General features: G+C 41.4%; 1 protein-coding gene across 16 annotated transcripts in view; it reads left to right on the forward strand.

Annotated features, from left to right (window-relative positions):
- The window catches only part of APBB2 (amyloid beta precursor protein binding family B member 2), a 251129-nt gene that overhangs the window by 129602 nt on the left and 106555 nt on the right, over positions 1-14972 (forward strand). For 15 of the 16 annotated variants that reach the window (XM_053253571.1, XM_053253573.1, XM_053253575.1 and 12 more), the window contains one exon: positions 2208-3029. In XM_053253571.1, the coding sequence (XP_053109546.1) occupies positions 2208-3029 (822 nt within the window). Of the gene's footprint in view, positions 1-2207; positions 3030-12973; positions 13075-14972 lie in introns of those variants that run through there. The other variant, XM_053253584.1, reaches the window with a different exon arrangement.

The following is a 14972-nucleotide window of genomic DNA, read 5'->3' on the forward strand; positions in this document are numbered from 1 at the left end:
AGACAATGTATATTTTTGTGTGGGTGTTGTGTCTGCGGTGACTGTCTTTACTAGTTGAGTGGCAGTAAATGGGGATACAAGAACTCACAGTTTCCCCAAGTACAACATCAGATCCCCATAGAATAGGGCCGCAAAACTTTGGCCCTCCTGCAAATAGGAACATAGGAAGCTGCCTTATACCAAGTCAGACCATTGGCCTGATATTGATGATGGATGACAATTCTGATAATCCCTAACTATTGGCTATGTTACTAGGGATGATGCAAGCTGAGGTCCAAAAACTGCTGGAAGACCAAAGTTATGCAGCCCTGCGATAGACCATAACAGGACACCATCCCACAGGGGACAGTGTCCTCCTTGTTATTCACCCTGGCTGAAATATGCATGTTGCTTGCCTATTCAACTTAATTTGGGATTTCACATGTGGCTTAAATAATCTGCAGTTGGTGAGCAGAAGGCAGGTGCAGTAATTGCATACAGAACTATAAATGGCCATCTGTTTCCTAAGGCTTGGAAGTGTGTAGGGACCTTTTGTTTGGGGTTTTTACTGTAGGCTTAATTCACCTAGTCTATCTTTCTAATGCAGAATATTCTACTAACCTATGTAAATCTTCCTGCAGCTTGTTCTTATTTGCATTCTTCCCCCTTGAATTCTAGATATCAGTATTTTGAATGGTTTTGTACTAGTGGAATTAATACTTCTTGATTGATAATCCAAAAACTGCATTGACGTTCTGTATATCTCAGTCACATTGTTGACCTCAGCACCTTTCATCCTACATCCTAGCACAGGATAAACTTGTTTGCTTTTTCACTGCGTGCAGACTTCAAATGTCTGCTCTTCTAATTGCTGAGAAATTGCATGTGGAAACCTTGTGAAATTGTAAGCAAACCAGTAGTGGAATATATGAGGGTTTTGCTTCTCAGCCTTCACATATCATCCTTTCCTTACCCCATAGGAATGAGAGAGGGAAATGTAATTGCAAATATATTAACAGAAGAGTTAGAAAATAGGAACATAGGAAGCTGCCTTATACCACGACAGACCATTAGTCCATCTAGCTCAGTGTTGTCTACACAAACTGGCAATGGCTTTCCCAAGTTTGCAGGCAGGAGTCCCTCTCAGCCCTGTCTTGGAGATGCAAGGGAGAGAACTTTGAACCTTCTGCATGCAAGCGTGCTTCTCAGAGCGGCTCCATCTCTTAAAGGGAATATCTTACAGTGCTCATACATATCACCCATTCAAATACAAACCAGGATGGATGCTGCTTAGCAAAGGGGGAAATTCAATTGCAAACCAGGTATAAAATTGACATTTCTGAGAGTCTGTCATATTCTACTTAGGATGGGCAAGAGAGGGGAGCAAAGTTCTTCTCTCTCTGTTGTCATCCTGGAACTGTATGTTTGGGCTCATGCCTTACTCGTTTCAGCATTTGGTGAAATGGAAATTCATACCAGGAGATCCTGTGTCTGAGATCTGGCAGTGGTGATTGCAGGAAATGTGGGCCCCAAGTTCACTCCTCCAATACCTCTGAATACCAGATTGCTGGGTATAACAGTGGGGGAAGGTTATTGCTTTTGTTCTTGTAGCCAAGCTGATGATGCTTTTATATTGAACAGCAGGATATAAATTGATCAATTAAATGGAAAATATCCTGCTTGCAAGCTTCTTGGAGGCATCTGCCTGGGTAATGTCAGAACAGGATATTGGATTAGATGGATGCTTGATCTGATCAAACATGGTTCTTATATTAGTGACCCTGAACCACTTACCTTAGATAGCACAGTGCCTGCCCTTTTCCAAACCTTGTTCACACATGGACTTCCCACCCTGTCAGTTGGTATTGTTATATTACAAAAACAGAAGTGTGAAAAAACAGTACCCAACTAAGAAACCAGTAAGTTTTGTTGTGTTGTCCTGCTGTGCAGATTGTGTCATCAGTATAGATTCCCTCCCCTGGTTCCTTCACTTGGCTGGGGGCGCATACCAGGTTGTATACAAGTGCTGTGAAGTTCAGATGTACCAAATAAGCATATTACAGTTCTCACCTCCCCCAGCTCTGTACCCACCTGCCATTAGATTACAGATACTGCTATTTATTTAGCAGGTTTGTGTATATATAGGGCTTGGCAATGCAGTTTCTAAATAACGAGATCATGAGATCATTCAGAGAAATATCTCCTGAATATTTCTGCTTTTTCTTTAGTTGACTCCGGTGTGGAAACCTTGGCGGGGTTTATGGCAAGCAACAGCACAACGGATATTGTGAATCGGAACGGTCCTGCCACTCCACCTAATACACTTCACCTGCGCTCCTCCCATAACGAACTGTTGAATGCTGAAATCAAGCACACGGAAGTCAAGAACAGCACCCCTCCAAAATGCAGGAAAAAATATGCACTGACTAACATTCAGACAGCCATGGGCCTTTCTGATCCTGCTGCCCAGCCCCTTCTGGGCAACAATTCCTCCAACATCAAGCTAGTGAAGAATGGAGAAAACCAGCTTAGAAAAGCAGCTGAGCAGGGACATGATCCCAATAAAAACCTGCCTGCTCCTACAACTACTGCAGGCATAAACATAACTTCTGAGAAGTTGGAGGGGAAAGAGGCAAACCAGCAGGATTCTTCAGGCAGTGAAATATTGCCCACACAACGGCGGAGAACCAAGAGCTTCCTAAATTACTATGCAGATCTTGAGACATCAGCGAGAGACGTCGATCAGAATTATGGGAGCAGCCAAGTGGCAGGGGAGGAAAAATTATCCTCACAACACATCAGCCAGGCATCCACAGTGATTGTTAATGGGGATGCATTGCCTCGGAAACAAATCAAGCCAGCGAGTCCTGAAGATGGACAGGTAGCTACCATATCGTCAAGTCCAGAGACGAAAAAGGATCATCCTAAAACTGGCGCCAAAACAGATTGTGCACTACACAGGATCCAGAACCTGGCTCCAAGCGATGAAGACTCTAGTTGGACAACATTGTCACAGGACAGTGCTTCTCCGAGTTCGCCAGATGAAACAGGTATGGATGCTTTATTTTGTGTGTTCTTGGGAGACGGGAAATGTTATGTCCGTGCCACGAAGAAGGTTAGGCAATATATTGGTTAGCTTCAAGTGTTGCAGCTGGGATCACAAATATTACAGAGTTTAAATTTTTATATTTGTGATGGGTTTTTTTTCACCCTTTGGTGTTCTAGATTTCTGTCTTGTTTTCTTTGAAAACTTCATTTGTGTTGTCCTATAAATGGATGCAGTAAAAACAAAGGAACTACAGTTAGTTAGTAACCATTAAATGTCAAAATGCCTGTGTTTGGAAGAGTTATGGTTTTTACTCAAAACACTTTAAAAAAAAAATTCAAAGCTGGGAGAACTAGTATTTCTTACCTGGTCCTTTAGGATTTGCTTGCTTTTGCATTAAAATTGTGCAGTTCTATTTTTCCAAGCCAGTACTGATCATATTTTATTTTCAGAATGTCCCACAGATTTTACTTCCTAGAAAGTATGCTTTGGGTTATATTCTGAACTGTGCAGTGTGTGATTGTTGCTGAGCAATTTGAAGATGTTTGGAGTTTTCAAGGATCTTATATGTACAAACTGTTGGATCTGTTGGTTTGGCATTCATTGGATGTCCTTTCAACCTGTTAAGCATACTTAACCTATGTGTCCTCACTTTAGAATGCCTTCCAAGCTTTTGAAAATAAACTCATTTATTCGCATTTTGTGAATTTCACTGCCTTGCTTGCAAAGGAGATTGATCTGTATACTTTTATTTTCCTTTATAATTTTTGTGTGTGTTGTTTTGGACTTTTCCTTCTCTGGAATTGGGTTTGATTGATTGCCATCTGTCCAACCTTAACTTGGTATGATGATGATGATTTTTTTGTTAACGTTTTCATCTTAATCTTCATCTGAATTCCTCTGGACAGTGAATGTGGTCTTCTTCTCTGCCCGCCCCCCTGCCCCCCCCCCGGTTGACAGAGAGTAGCTGGCCAAAGGTTAGTCACTCAGGAGTATCATGGCTGAGTGGGTGTTTGACCCTGTTTCACCCTGGTCCTAGTCCAGCACTCTGTATCAGTTCAGATGCAATGCAAAGCCAGGATTAAATCCTGGCTTTCTGCAATGTCCACAGGCCATGGGGACAGCATAGGGAGGTGCATGCTGCTCCTTTGTGCACAAGAGTTGGAATAAATGTACTTCTGATCCTGACTTAGTCAGGATAATGCCTTACATCCAAAATGAGTGATCCTGGCTTGTTCTAACATAGAAGTGTAACTAATTCTTCTGATACCTGAGCATAACACCAAACTTTGCTGATATTACACCTGTACCTCCCCAGTGTCTCTGTTCACACAAAACAACCAAAATATTATTTTACTATCAAAGTCATGACTCAGGCTCACACACTACCTCCTCCCTCTGCATATTCTGACTCCTTTCCTCATTTTCTGTTTCAGGCAAACCATAATTTGCCATTATATCCAAGCTGGTCAAACTATTATTTTCAAAACCAAAATTTTCCTCCAAGCTAGAATCAGAAAACTTGCTTGAGACTGTGGTTTCTGATTCTGGTTTGAACAAACCATAGTTTGCCCAATTCAGATATTACAGCAAACTATGGTTTGACTGAACCAGAAAGGAAAGAATCAAAAGCATACAAGGGAAGAGGGAGTATATGGGTTTGAGGCATGGTCTTGATTATCAAAACTATGGTTTGCTGTTATGTGTAAATGGAACAAAAGGTGTGTGTGTGTGTGTGTGTGTGTGTGTGTGTGTGTGTGTGTGTGTGTGTGTTCATTCGTGTCCCCTTTGGGAGGAAGATTTCTCCATGGTATATGCAGGAATTGAGGAATTCGAGGTATGCAGGATGATTGCTAGAGTACTAAACTCATACCAAAACCAATTGAACACCCTACAGTCTGTTTTTCTAATAGTTCATTAGAGATATTGTAAAATTGTTTAAAATTTAGCACCCTTTGAAAGTCTAAAGGGAAATGTGTGCATTTGGGATTTAAAACTTGAGTATTAAGTGGCACAGCAGGGAAATGCTTGACTAACAAGCAGAAGGTTGCCAATTCAACTCCACGCTGGTACTATGTCAGGCAGCAGCGATACAGGAAGATGCTGAAAGGCATCATCTCATACTGCACAGGAGGAGGGAATGGTAAAACCCTCCTGTATTCTTCCAAAAATCCCACAGGGCATCGTGGGTGCAAGGAGTCAAAATCGACTTGACTGCACACTTTACCTTTACTTTATTACATCTACATTGACTTGACACTGATATGTAGGCTACTGCCTCACAGCTCCTGCTTGAACAGCAGGTGGAGGCTGTGGCCAGGAGTGCTTTTGCCCAGCTTCATCTGGTTCACCAGTTATGGCCTTTTCTCTACTGGCAGGCCCTGGCAACAGTAACTCATGCCTTTGTTACCTCTCGTTTGGATTACTGTAATGAGCTCTACCTAGGGTTGTCTCTGAAAACGATTTGGAAGCGTCAACTAGTCCAGAATGCAGCGGCCCGCCTCCTCATGTGTGGCTGTAGATTTGATAGTGTTATACCTCTTTTACAGTTGTTACACTGGTTGCCTGTTCTCTTCCGGGTCCAATTCAAAGTGCTGGTTCTCACCTATAAAACCCTTATGGGCTTAGCACCTGTATATCTCCAGGACCGCCTCTCTCAGCCAGTTGTATCCCGACCTGTAAGGTCTTCTCAGCTGGCCATCCTTAGTGTCCGAGGCTCTGGTGTAATGTCTGGCCCCGTAGGAGGGCCTTCTCTGAGGCCATCCCTCTTCTTTGGAACACTCTTTCCCTCCCCCAGAGTCATTCAGCCCCCTCCCTGGCTGCCTTTAAGGCCCTTCTCAAGACCCACCTGTTTTGCCAGGTGTTGCCCTTATTATTATTATTATTATTATTATTATTATTATTTATTGGGAAATTTTAATTAGTAAATAAATATGCATTGAACACAAAAGGGTCTTGGGCTGCAACTTAATCCAGACTGGGCAGATATGTTGTTGGATAAAGCTAGTCTGGGAGAGGGTGTACTGCCTGTGTTGAATAGCGTTTCACTCCCCTTGAAAGACCAGATTCACAATTTGGGTGTGCTTCTGGACCCAGCCTGGCTCTTGGATGACTGATGGAGGCCAGGAGTACATTTGCATAGCTTTGACTGATGTGCCAACTGCACCTGTTTTGGGGGGATAGCAGTGTTACACTTGCCTTGGTTGCATCCAGATTGGATACTATCACAACGTCATTTAAAAATTCAACTGGTACAGAATGCACTTGTATGGGTATTGGTGGGGCAGCAGTTGAAAAGCATTTAACGCCATTTTGTTTCATCTTCACTAGCTGCCAGTTTGTTTCAAAGTACTGATTATTGTCTTTAAAGCCCTAAATGGCTCTGAACCAGGTCACTTGAATGATATATCCCCATGTGAATCTGCCCACCCACTGCAATCAGCATCATAAGCTCTGCTGCATATTCCTCCATCATTGGAGGTTTGCCTGTTAAAGATGCATTAAAGGGACTTTTTGGTTGTGGTATCTTGCTTTTGGAATTCCCTTCCTCGTGAGATTTGTATAGGCTCCTTACTGGTGGTATTGCGTCACATGGCAAAGACATTTTTGTTTGCTAAACATTTAATGGCAGGTTATTGTTGGTTCTCCCTCACATCGTGGTTCTTGGTGGTGGTTTTTGCTGTTCTAGTTTGGTGGTGTTTTAGTATGATTTTGTCACTTAATGAATTGCTTGTTAGCTGCCTTGTGAGCCCTTTTAGGGACTGAAAGATGGGGTCACCAAAAAAATAATCTACAGTTGTTTTTCCTGCATAAATATCTTTCTTTGCTGCGTCTCTATACCCACTTCGCTCCCACTTCTTCCAGAGTTTTTCCATCCTTCCCTTAAACTGCTTTAGTGCTCCTGTAAATCTCAAAGGTGCTGTGCTGGCCCTAGCTCAAGCATCTGTTGCTAAGGAAAGAGAAAAGAGAGATTTGAATCATTATTCAGACCAGGCTTTTGAAAACATGGTTTTCAGGTTTACCCAAAGCTATGAAACTAGACAATGAAATATGAGTGAATTTGGCCAGATAAATCTATGCTTCAGCATTAAAAAAAAAAAAAAAAACCCGCATAGAATTCCTGCCAAAATTGTCTACTTGATCTATAGTCCTAAGTGGGTACTTAAAAACTGAACCAAACCTATATGTTTGAGCGCCTTTCAAAACTCCCCAGGAGATCTTTCACTCACCTTTTTTCCTTCTTGTCCTTTGACCTTCTTTCATGGATTTATTTATTAATTTATTAATTAAACTTCTATACTGCCCAAACTTTCATCTCTGGGCAGTTCACTTAAAAACAATTAAAACACATATAAAAGTTAAAACCATGCAACAATTTAAAAACAGCCATAAAATTAAAAACAGACAATTTTTTAAAGTTGGGAAAGCTTGGGTGAAAAGATGGGTTTTCAGGTGTTTTTTTTAAATTGCCAGAGATGGGGAGGATCGTATCTCAGCAGGGAGCGCATTCCACAGTCTCGGGGCAGCGACTGAGAAGGCCTGTCTCTGTGAAGCCACCAGACGAGTTGGTAGTAACTGGAGACTGACCTCCTCAGATGATCTCAATGGGTGGTGTGGGTCATAGTGCAGAAGATGCTCTCTTAAATACTAAGGGCCCAAGCCATTTAGGGCTTTATAAGTTACAACTAGCACTTTGTGTTTTGCCCAGAAACCTATTGGCTGCCAGTGAAGCTCCATCAGCAGAGGAGTAATGTGGTCTCTCCGAGATGACCCAGAGACCAGCCTGGCTGCCGCATTCTGAACCAACTGGAGTTTCTGGACTACATACAAAGGCAGCCCCATGTAGAGCGCCTTACAAAAGTCAAGTCTGGAAGTTACCAACAAATGTACCACTGTTTTGAGGTCATTAATCTCGAGAAATGGACGCAGCTGGCATATCAGCCGAAGCTCTGACCCCGCACAATACATACCTCCGTCTTATCTGGATTCAGCTTCAGTTTATTCTCCCTTATCCAACCCATTACTGCTTCCAGGCAGGCATTTAGAGAGGATATGCCAGCTCCTGAAGAAGCTGGCATGGAGAAGTAGATCTGGGTGTCATCAGCGTACTGGTAACACCTGGCTCCAAATCCCCTGATGATCTCTCCCAGTGGTTTCATGTAGATGTTAAAAATCACTGGAGAAAGTACAGAGCCTTGAGGGACACCATACTTAAGCTCAGATCTCGAAGAGCAACAGTCTCCAATCAACACCATCTGGAATCTGTCCGAGAGGTAGGAGCGGAACCACTGTAAAATGGTGCCTCCCACCCCCAACACTCTCAGACGTTCCAGAAGGATACTATGGTTGATAGTATCGAAAGCCGCCAAGAGATCCAAAAAGACCAACAGAGTCATACTTCCTCTGTCGATTCCCAATTGGAGATCATCCATCAGGCCAACCAAGGCAGTCTCTACCCCATAGCCTGCCCGAAAACCAGTTTGAAATGGGTCTAGATAATCAGTTTCCTCCAAGACCACCTGGAGCTGAGAGGCCACCACCCTCTCAATTACCTTGCCCAGTCATGGGAGGTTGGAAACAGGCCTATAATTGCTCAGTTCTGAGGGATCTAATGCAGGCTTCTTTAGAAGAGGTCTAATGATTGCCTCCTTAAGACAAAGAGGCATCCTGCCCTCCCTCAGAGAAGCATTTATGATTTCCACCAGGCTGTCTATAACAGCCTCCTTGCTAGATTAAACAAGCCATGTTGGACAAGGGTCAAGAGAACAAGTGGTCGGCCTCACTACTCCAAGCAGCTTGTCCACATCCTCAGGAGTTACAAACTGAAACCGATCCAGTTGAATCAGATAAGAGGAGTTGCTGGACACCTCCAGTTCAGACATCAAATTAACTGTGGAGTCTCCATCTAGATGGACCCAAATCTGAGAGATTTTATCTGTGAAAAACTCTTTAAACATGTCACATGTCTTGAAGCCCATATCACGTTAGTGATATTTGCACTAATATTTAGTGTAATATCTTTACTGGCAAGGGTTTTATTGTCTTCTGACTTCCATTGGTTTAACTCTTCTGATCTCACTGAGAGTCTGATGTAGAGATGTAAAATTTATGAAAATTTTGAAGTCATGAAAAAAACCCGTTTTCCCCCCAGGGTGTAAAACAGAAATTTGGGGTGAAATGGAAATACATCCAATATTTCTTTTTGTCTAGCGCCCTTTACGGATCTAAAGTCACATTGTTTCTTTAGGAATATTTATTATGTATAACCTGCTTTGGTAATAATATTGATCATTTTTGGTATATTATATTTAGAAGTACTGAATCGCTATCAGCAGTTTCTGCTTTTTCTTATCCTTCATTTTTATCATCTTATTGATTTCTGAAAACTGAATTGCCTCTGTTGGGGCAAACCTCTCTACCTTTTCACATGTTCCTGTATTTCCAAACATAGACCAGTTTTTTTCACATGCTGTAGAAGATGGAGGAATCTGAAGCAAGCAAGAAGCTTGGAAGAGCAAAGGCAGGAACACCTTTCCTTATCTGATCACCTTTATTTTAAATATTTTATTCGTAATTCCAAAAGAAAATATTTCATAATCCAGTGTTTTTTCAATTTTGGGGGGGAAAACAAAGAAGTCCTTTGGGGTGAGATTAGAGAGTTAAAAACTGGTTCCCCCTTCCCCAATTTTTTCCAGTTTTCCCCCAGGCCTTCACATTGCTAGTCTGATGTCACAGGGAGTCTCCAGCATGGCAAACTGGGTAGTTAAGAGCAGTGTTCCCTCTAACAGGGATTCCCAGATGTTGTTGATTACAACTCCCACAAAGGTCATTGCAGCTGGGGATGCTGGGAGTTGTAGTGAACAACATCTGGGAATCCCTGTAAGAGGGAACACTGGTTAAGAGCAGTAAATTAGTCTGCACTAGTTACTTTACAAGGACTTGTGAATTGCAGTAGGTCCTGTATAACCTGTCATCTTATGTGCTCCTTCTATGCCTGTTATGTCTTTGAGGTTTTAGAAGGCCTATAATTTTTCCACAATGAGTTTCATTTTAGAAAAATATATTCAAAAACGAGCATAGATTGAGGTTGTGATCTTGTGCTACCTACATGTAAATCAAATCAAATCAAATCAATTTTTATTATGGTCTTTGACCAGTAGGTTACATTAGATCGGCATTACAATGGGATTAAAACAGTCTGTGTCCGGTTCTGTGAGTACTGAGACTAGAAGCTTTACACTGTTATACAGCTACTGCTAAACTTTGATCAGCTATAACTACAGACAGATAGAATTAGTGTAATAAAGGTAAAATGGGTGAAGCTTTAAATGGATAAAATCTTAGAATCTTGACGTCTTTAATCTTAAAATCTGTAAAGTTGTAAGTATTATAAAATGCTATACAACTGTGAAATGCTATAGAGAATGCCGAAGCTGTGTCAGGCCTGCTTAGATTTTAATTTTTTTATTTTTTTTATTTATATCCCGCTTTTCCTCCAAGAAGCCCAGAGTGGTGTACTACATACTTAAGTTTCTCCTCACAACAACCCTGTGAAATAGTTTAGGCTGAGAGAGAAGTGACAGTCCCGGAGTCATCCAGCAAGTATCATGGCTGAATGGGGATTTGAACTCGGGTCTCCCCGGTCCTAGTCCAGCACTCTAAACACTATACCATGCTGGCTCTTTTTTGCTGCCTTTGAGAACCTGATGAATTTTATAAGCTGCCACGTGTAGAAGACAGAAGATCTTCTAGCACAGCTGAGGGGAGAGTACCACAACAGGCCAGAGTGAAGGCCCTTCTGTGTTTTGGGGCTTCCAACTGTGTTAGGTATACGGCGGGGTGTGTGTGTGGGGGGGTGGGGGGGTGTTCAGTGTATCTTAATCTTTGAATGATAAGGAGGTTTAAGACCCTGCCTAGATTGGTTTGGCACTCTATGTCATTATGTACTGTTTGATGAGTGTTTTGCCTTGTTCATAGCACATGGCAAGTAAGAGGGGAGGGGAGAGTCCCAAAGATGGCATTTTTGTCAGAAGTGTCCGTTTCCAATTGGACTGGTAGTTGTCCTGTAGTGTTAGGGGGGCAGACCCAGTGAAATGAGAGATAATTTTAACCAATGGTTGAGTATGGCCATCCAAACTCTGGCTTCCACTTTCACTAGACCTGTCTCCAGATCTAGGCTAGCACTGCAGACACACTGTGGTACTTGGAGAACTGTTCTGAGGAATTTGAGAACTGGACAAATTCTCGTGGGGCAAAGTTGGAGGAGGGGCCCAGTTGGGCACCATATAGGAGTTCCGCCACTAGCTTGGCTTCATACAGTTTGAGGACTACAGGTACGTAGTGGCCTTCTCTTGATCAGAAGAATTTTAAGATGGCAGCAGTACTCCTCTGTGCATTTTCAGCAGCGTGAGAGCTGTGAGCTTTTCTGGTGCTGGAATCATGTAAGACCACCCCCAGGCACTGTTCCCTCTACGAGGGATTCCCAGATGTTGTTGACTACATCTCCCAGCATCCCCAGCTGCAGTGGCATTTGGCTGGGGATTATGGAAGTTGTAGTCAACAGCATCTGGGAATCTCTGTTAGAGGGAACACTACCCCCAAGTATTTAAAGCATGAGACCTGCTCGATTTTGTGTCTGTTTTTATATACCTGGAGTGTGACGGGTCTCTTAATGAAGGCCATGATTTTGGTTTCCTGATAGTTGATTTCCAACTGGTCTTCCTTGCAGTGTTGGGCGAGGGCCTTCAGAGCTCATCTGAGACCTATGGAGGTCCTAGAGAGAATTGCTGCGTCATCTGCATATAGCAGAATAGAGATGTGTCTCTCTATGAGCTTGGGAGGGTGAAAATGGACCCACCATGGACTTACATGTATGTTTCATTGACTTCAGCAGAACCTACATGTGAGTAATTGTGCACACAGGACTGCAGCCTGGAAATGCATCATGTAAAACAGCATTGCATTGACTAATTTAGGGGAATGATGGGCTATACTAGTGGGCAATGCACTCAGTCTATAGTTTTAAAATGCAGCATGCTTAACTACTGAGTGTTAACATTTTTATTCCCTCCTTCAGTTTGGGAAACTCTTGGCAAATAAAAATATACAGGACGTTAGTATGCAAGTGAAGGTTCCCAGAGTTAATTGTTTTAAATAATAGTCATTTCCCGTTCAGTCTTTTAATTTAATTTTACTTCTGTTCCCCAGGGTGTTTAACAAAAAATATATAGAAGTTTTCCTGGTCACTTTGGCTGACATGATTCTTGGCTCTGCTTAAATTATTGATTACAGCAAGGAGGAGGGACTTCCTGATGAGAGCAGCACTCTCTCTAATAGAACTCTTTCCACTAAATCAATTCCTACCATTGCTGCAGTGCACCTTTGGGGAGTTGAAGGTTAGGAACACCAAGAATTTTGCTTCAAGAAGTGGATCTTTGTAATACATTTTGCTAAGTTCTTCTTCATTCCCCCCCCCCTCCTTTTTGGCATCATGTTTGCAAAAACAGCTAGTTTCTAATGAATTTTTAGAAGTGGGAGGAGGGTTTGGCTTTGGTCGGGAGATGAGCTGATTAAATTGTGATGTGATTGATGCCTGTAGGCTGTGGAGTCTCAAAAGCATGTCACTTTGAACAGAATCAGTCAGGAAATACTTGAGCGTCTGGCAAGGTGGAATCAGTTTGGTAGCAAACGCATTAGATGCACACGCTGCTGTAATTCCTTTACAGCTGTCTTCATTTCTGGCATATTGGGAAAGCTGGTCATTTGTATGGGCAACATGTGTTCTTTCCACTCTGAAATGTACAGGCTGTCAGATGGCCTCTCCTTCACATCCCAAACTCCACTCCTTGTTAGACTAATTAAATAAATGTCTCTTTTACATAGTGGTAGACTTTCCCCCTCGTTTCAACCAGCAGTCCAGTCTAGAGGCTTTTACAGAGAGGGGGAGAGCACGAGCAAACATGAAGCTGATAGAACATGTGCATAGCCAACTTAAAGGATGCTGGTCACAGATCAGCTAAGGCTGCACTGCAGAGGAGCAGCTAGCAAATGTAAGTAATGAGCAATTGTATATGTTGGTTTGCCAGCTTGTTTATCCAGATAGTGCATTTTTGTATAGAAACCCATCTTTAAGGTTTGGGTTGTTGGGAAGTATAGGATATACTGTATTCCTGCTGAAAGTTGCATGTAACTGGTCATTAAGAAGGAGAATGCTTAGCCAATAAGGCTGGAATAATCACAACAATATGAGCCTGGTGTTCTACTGTTAGCACCTCATTGTTACAAGCAAATCAAGTGATTTAAGTTTGAAAGTTGTGATATGTGGAGCTTGAAGATTTCCCCCACAGGTTTTGGGTTCTTTTTGCAAATCTCCTGCTTTTTCCTTGACATGCCACTAATTCTCCTCTGTGCCTACCTGCCTGAGTCACTCAAAATGCAACTTGCTCTACTCTAGTCCTATTCATAAACTTCAAGGTAAAGCAACTTTTTTGTATAATGGAAGATTTCTTTTGTAATTCTAGGCATTTGGTTGGCAGAATCTGATTGGTTTCTGTGAAATAGGTTTGATAGATAAACGAGAATTATTTTTAGCTCCTTTTTAGAGCATACTATGGTTTAATCACAATGGGTGTGAAATAAGTCAGAGTTGGAAACAACTGTTGAACAGATGTTGATTATAAATCAATTTTTTAAATTTAACTGCAAAATAAAAATGAAAAAGTATTTTGCAAAACATAATGACAGCCTGGATGGAATGGCTTACAATAGGCAGAAAAAGTCAAAATCCTGTAAAAAATGTCATGTAAATAGAAAGGTATTGCAAGACAACTGTATTATTATTAATTTTAAATTAACTCATTATTAAGGGTTGTCTAGATAGTATAATTGTATTTTGTTTTATTGTAGGGAATCTGGTGATTGAAATGTGGTCTTTCAGACTGTCTCCTAAAATGTCACTTCTCAGACAATTGATAAAGAACATCTTGCTTAATTAAATTCCAACGCAATCAACTCTTTAAAAAAAACAACCTAAATCTAAGGAGTATGGGGAGTCTTCAATGTATTATCCTTTTAAAAGAACTGAGAAGGTTTTTCTGCTAGAATACTTGTAATGATAATATTAAACATGTTTTCCCATTATATGATGGGACAATAGCTTTAAGACTTCAAACAACTGACCAACCAGTTTGAAGGTATAATAAGCAACTGCAGTTGATAAATAAGAGTACATTATCATGCTGTGTGAGTCTATAAAAAGCTGCTTTTATGGCTGTATTCAAAAATATAGTTTAACAGGTAAAACCTGCAACAATCCCAATACCCATCTCTGGGATATTCTACACTGTTAAAAGCTCAAACAAACCAATAACTTAGTCTGCTGAATCCCATGTTCTGATGTTAGCATTTTCCTCCCATTGACACTTTCAACATTCTATAGCTCTTGCAAGCCACTGAGCATGCTCAGTCCTTGGTAAGGGGTGGGTGTGTGTGGGGGGGGGTGAGAGAGAGAGCAAAACAAAACATATTCTTGTAATCCTTAGAAAACCTTTTTTTGGAGTGTATCCTCTGTTGTAGGAGGGAAACCGCTATCATGGCAGCAGGTTCTAAAAGAGACCTGATTTGGGATTATTTTAGTGAAGTGCAACACCATCATGTGTGCAAAATACAAACAGAAACATATAAGGCCTGGTTGCCCGAATGTAATAGCATTATGAGAAGTGTGTACTTATTACCTGAATATGAATATGTAAATGAAACCTGCATCTATCTCTGAATATGTATTTAGGTTATATTAGGCAACAAGAATGTACTTTTACTAGAATATGGTTAATTCCTGGCTAGTGATTGAAATCATTACAATCGAGTCTTTTTGTGAAGTGATTTAAATAATGATTTAAATCAAATCAACCCTGACCAAGATGGATTGTTCAGTCACAAAATTTAAAAT

The sequence above is a fragment of the Hemicordylus capensis genome, chromosome 5, assembly GCF_027244095.1.
Source record: "Hemicordylus capensis ecotype Gifberg chromosome 5, rHemCap1.1.pri, whole genome shotgun sequence".
Lineage (NCBI taxonomy): Eukaryota > Metazoa > Chordata > Lepidosauria > Squamata > Cordylidae > Hemicordylus > Hemicordylus capensis.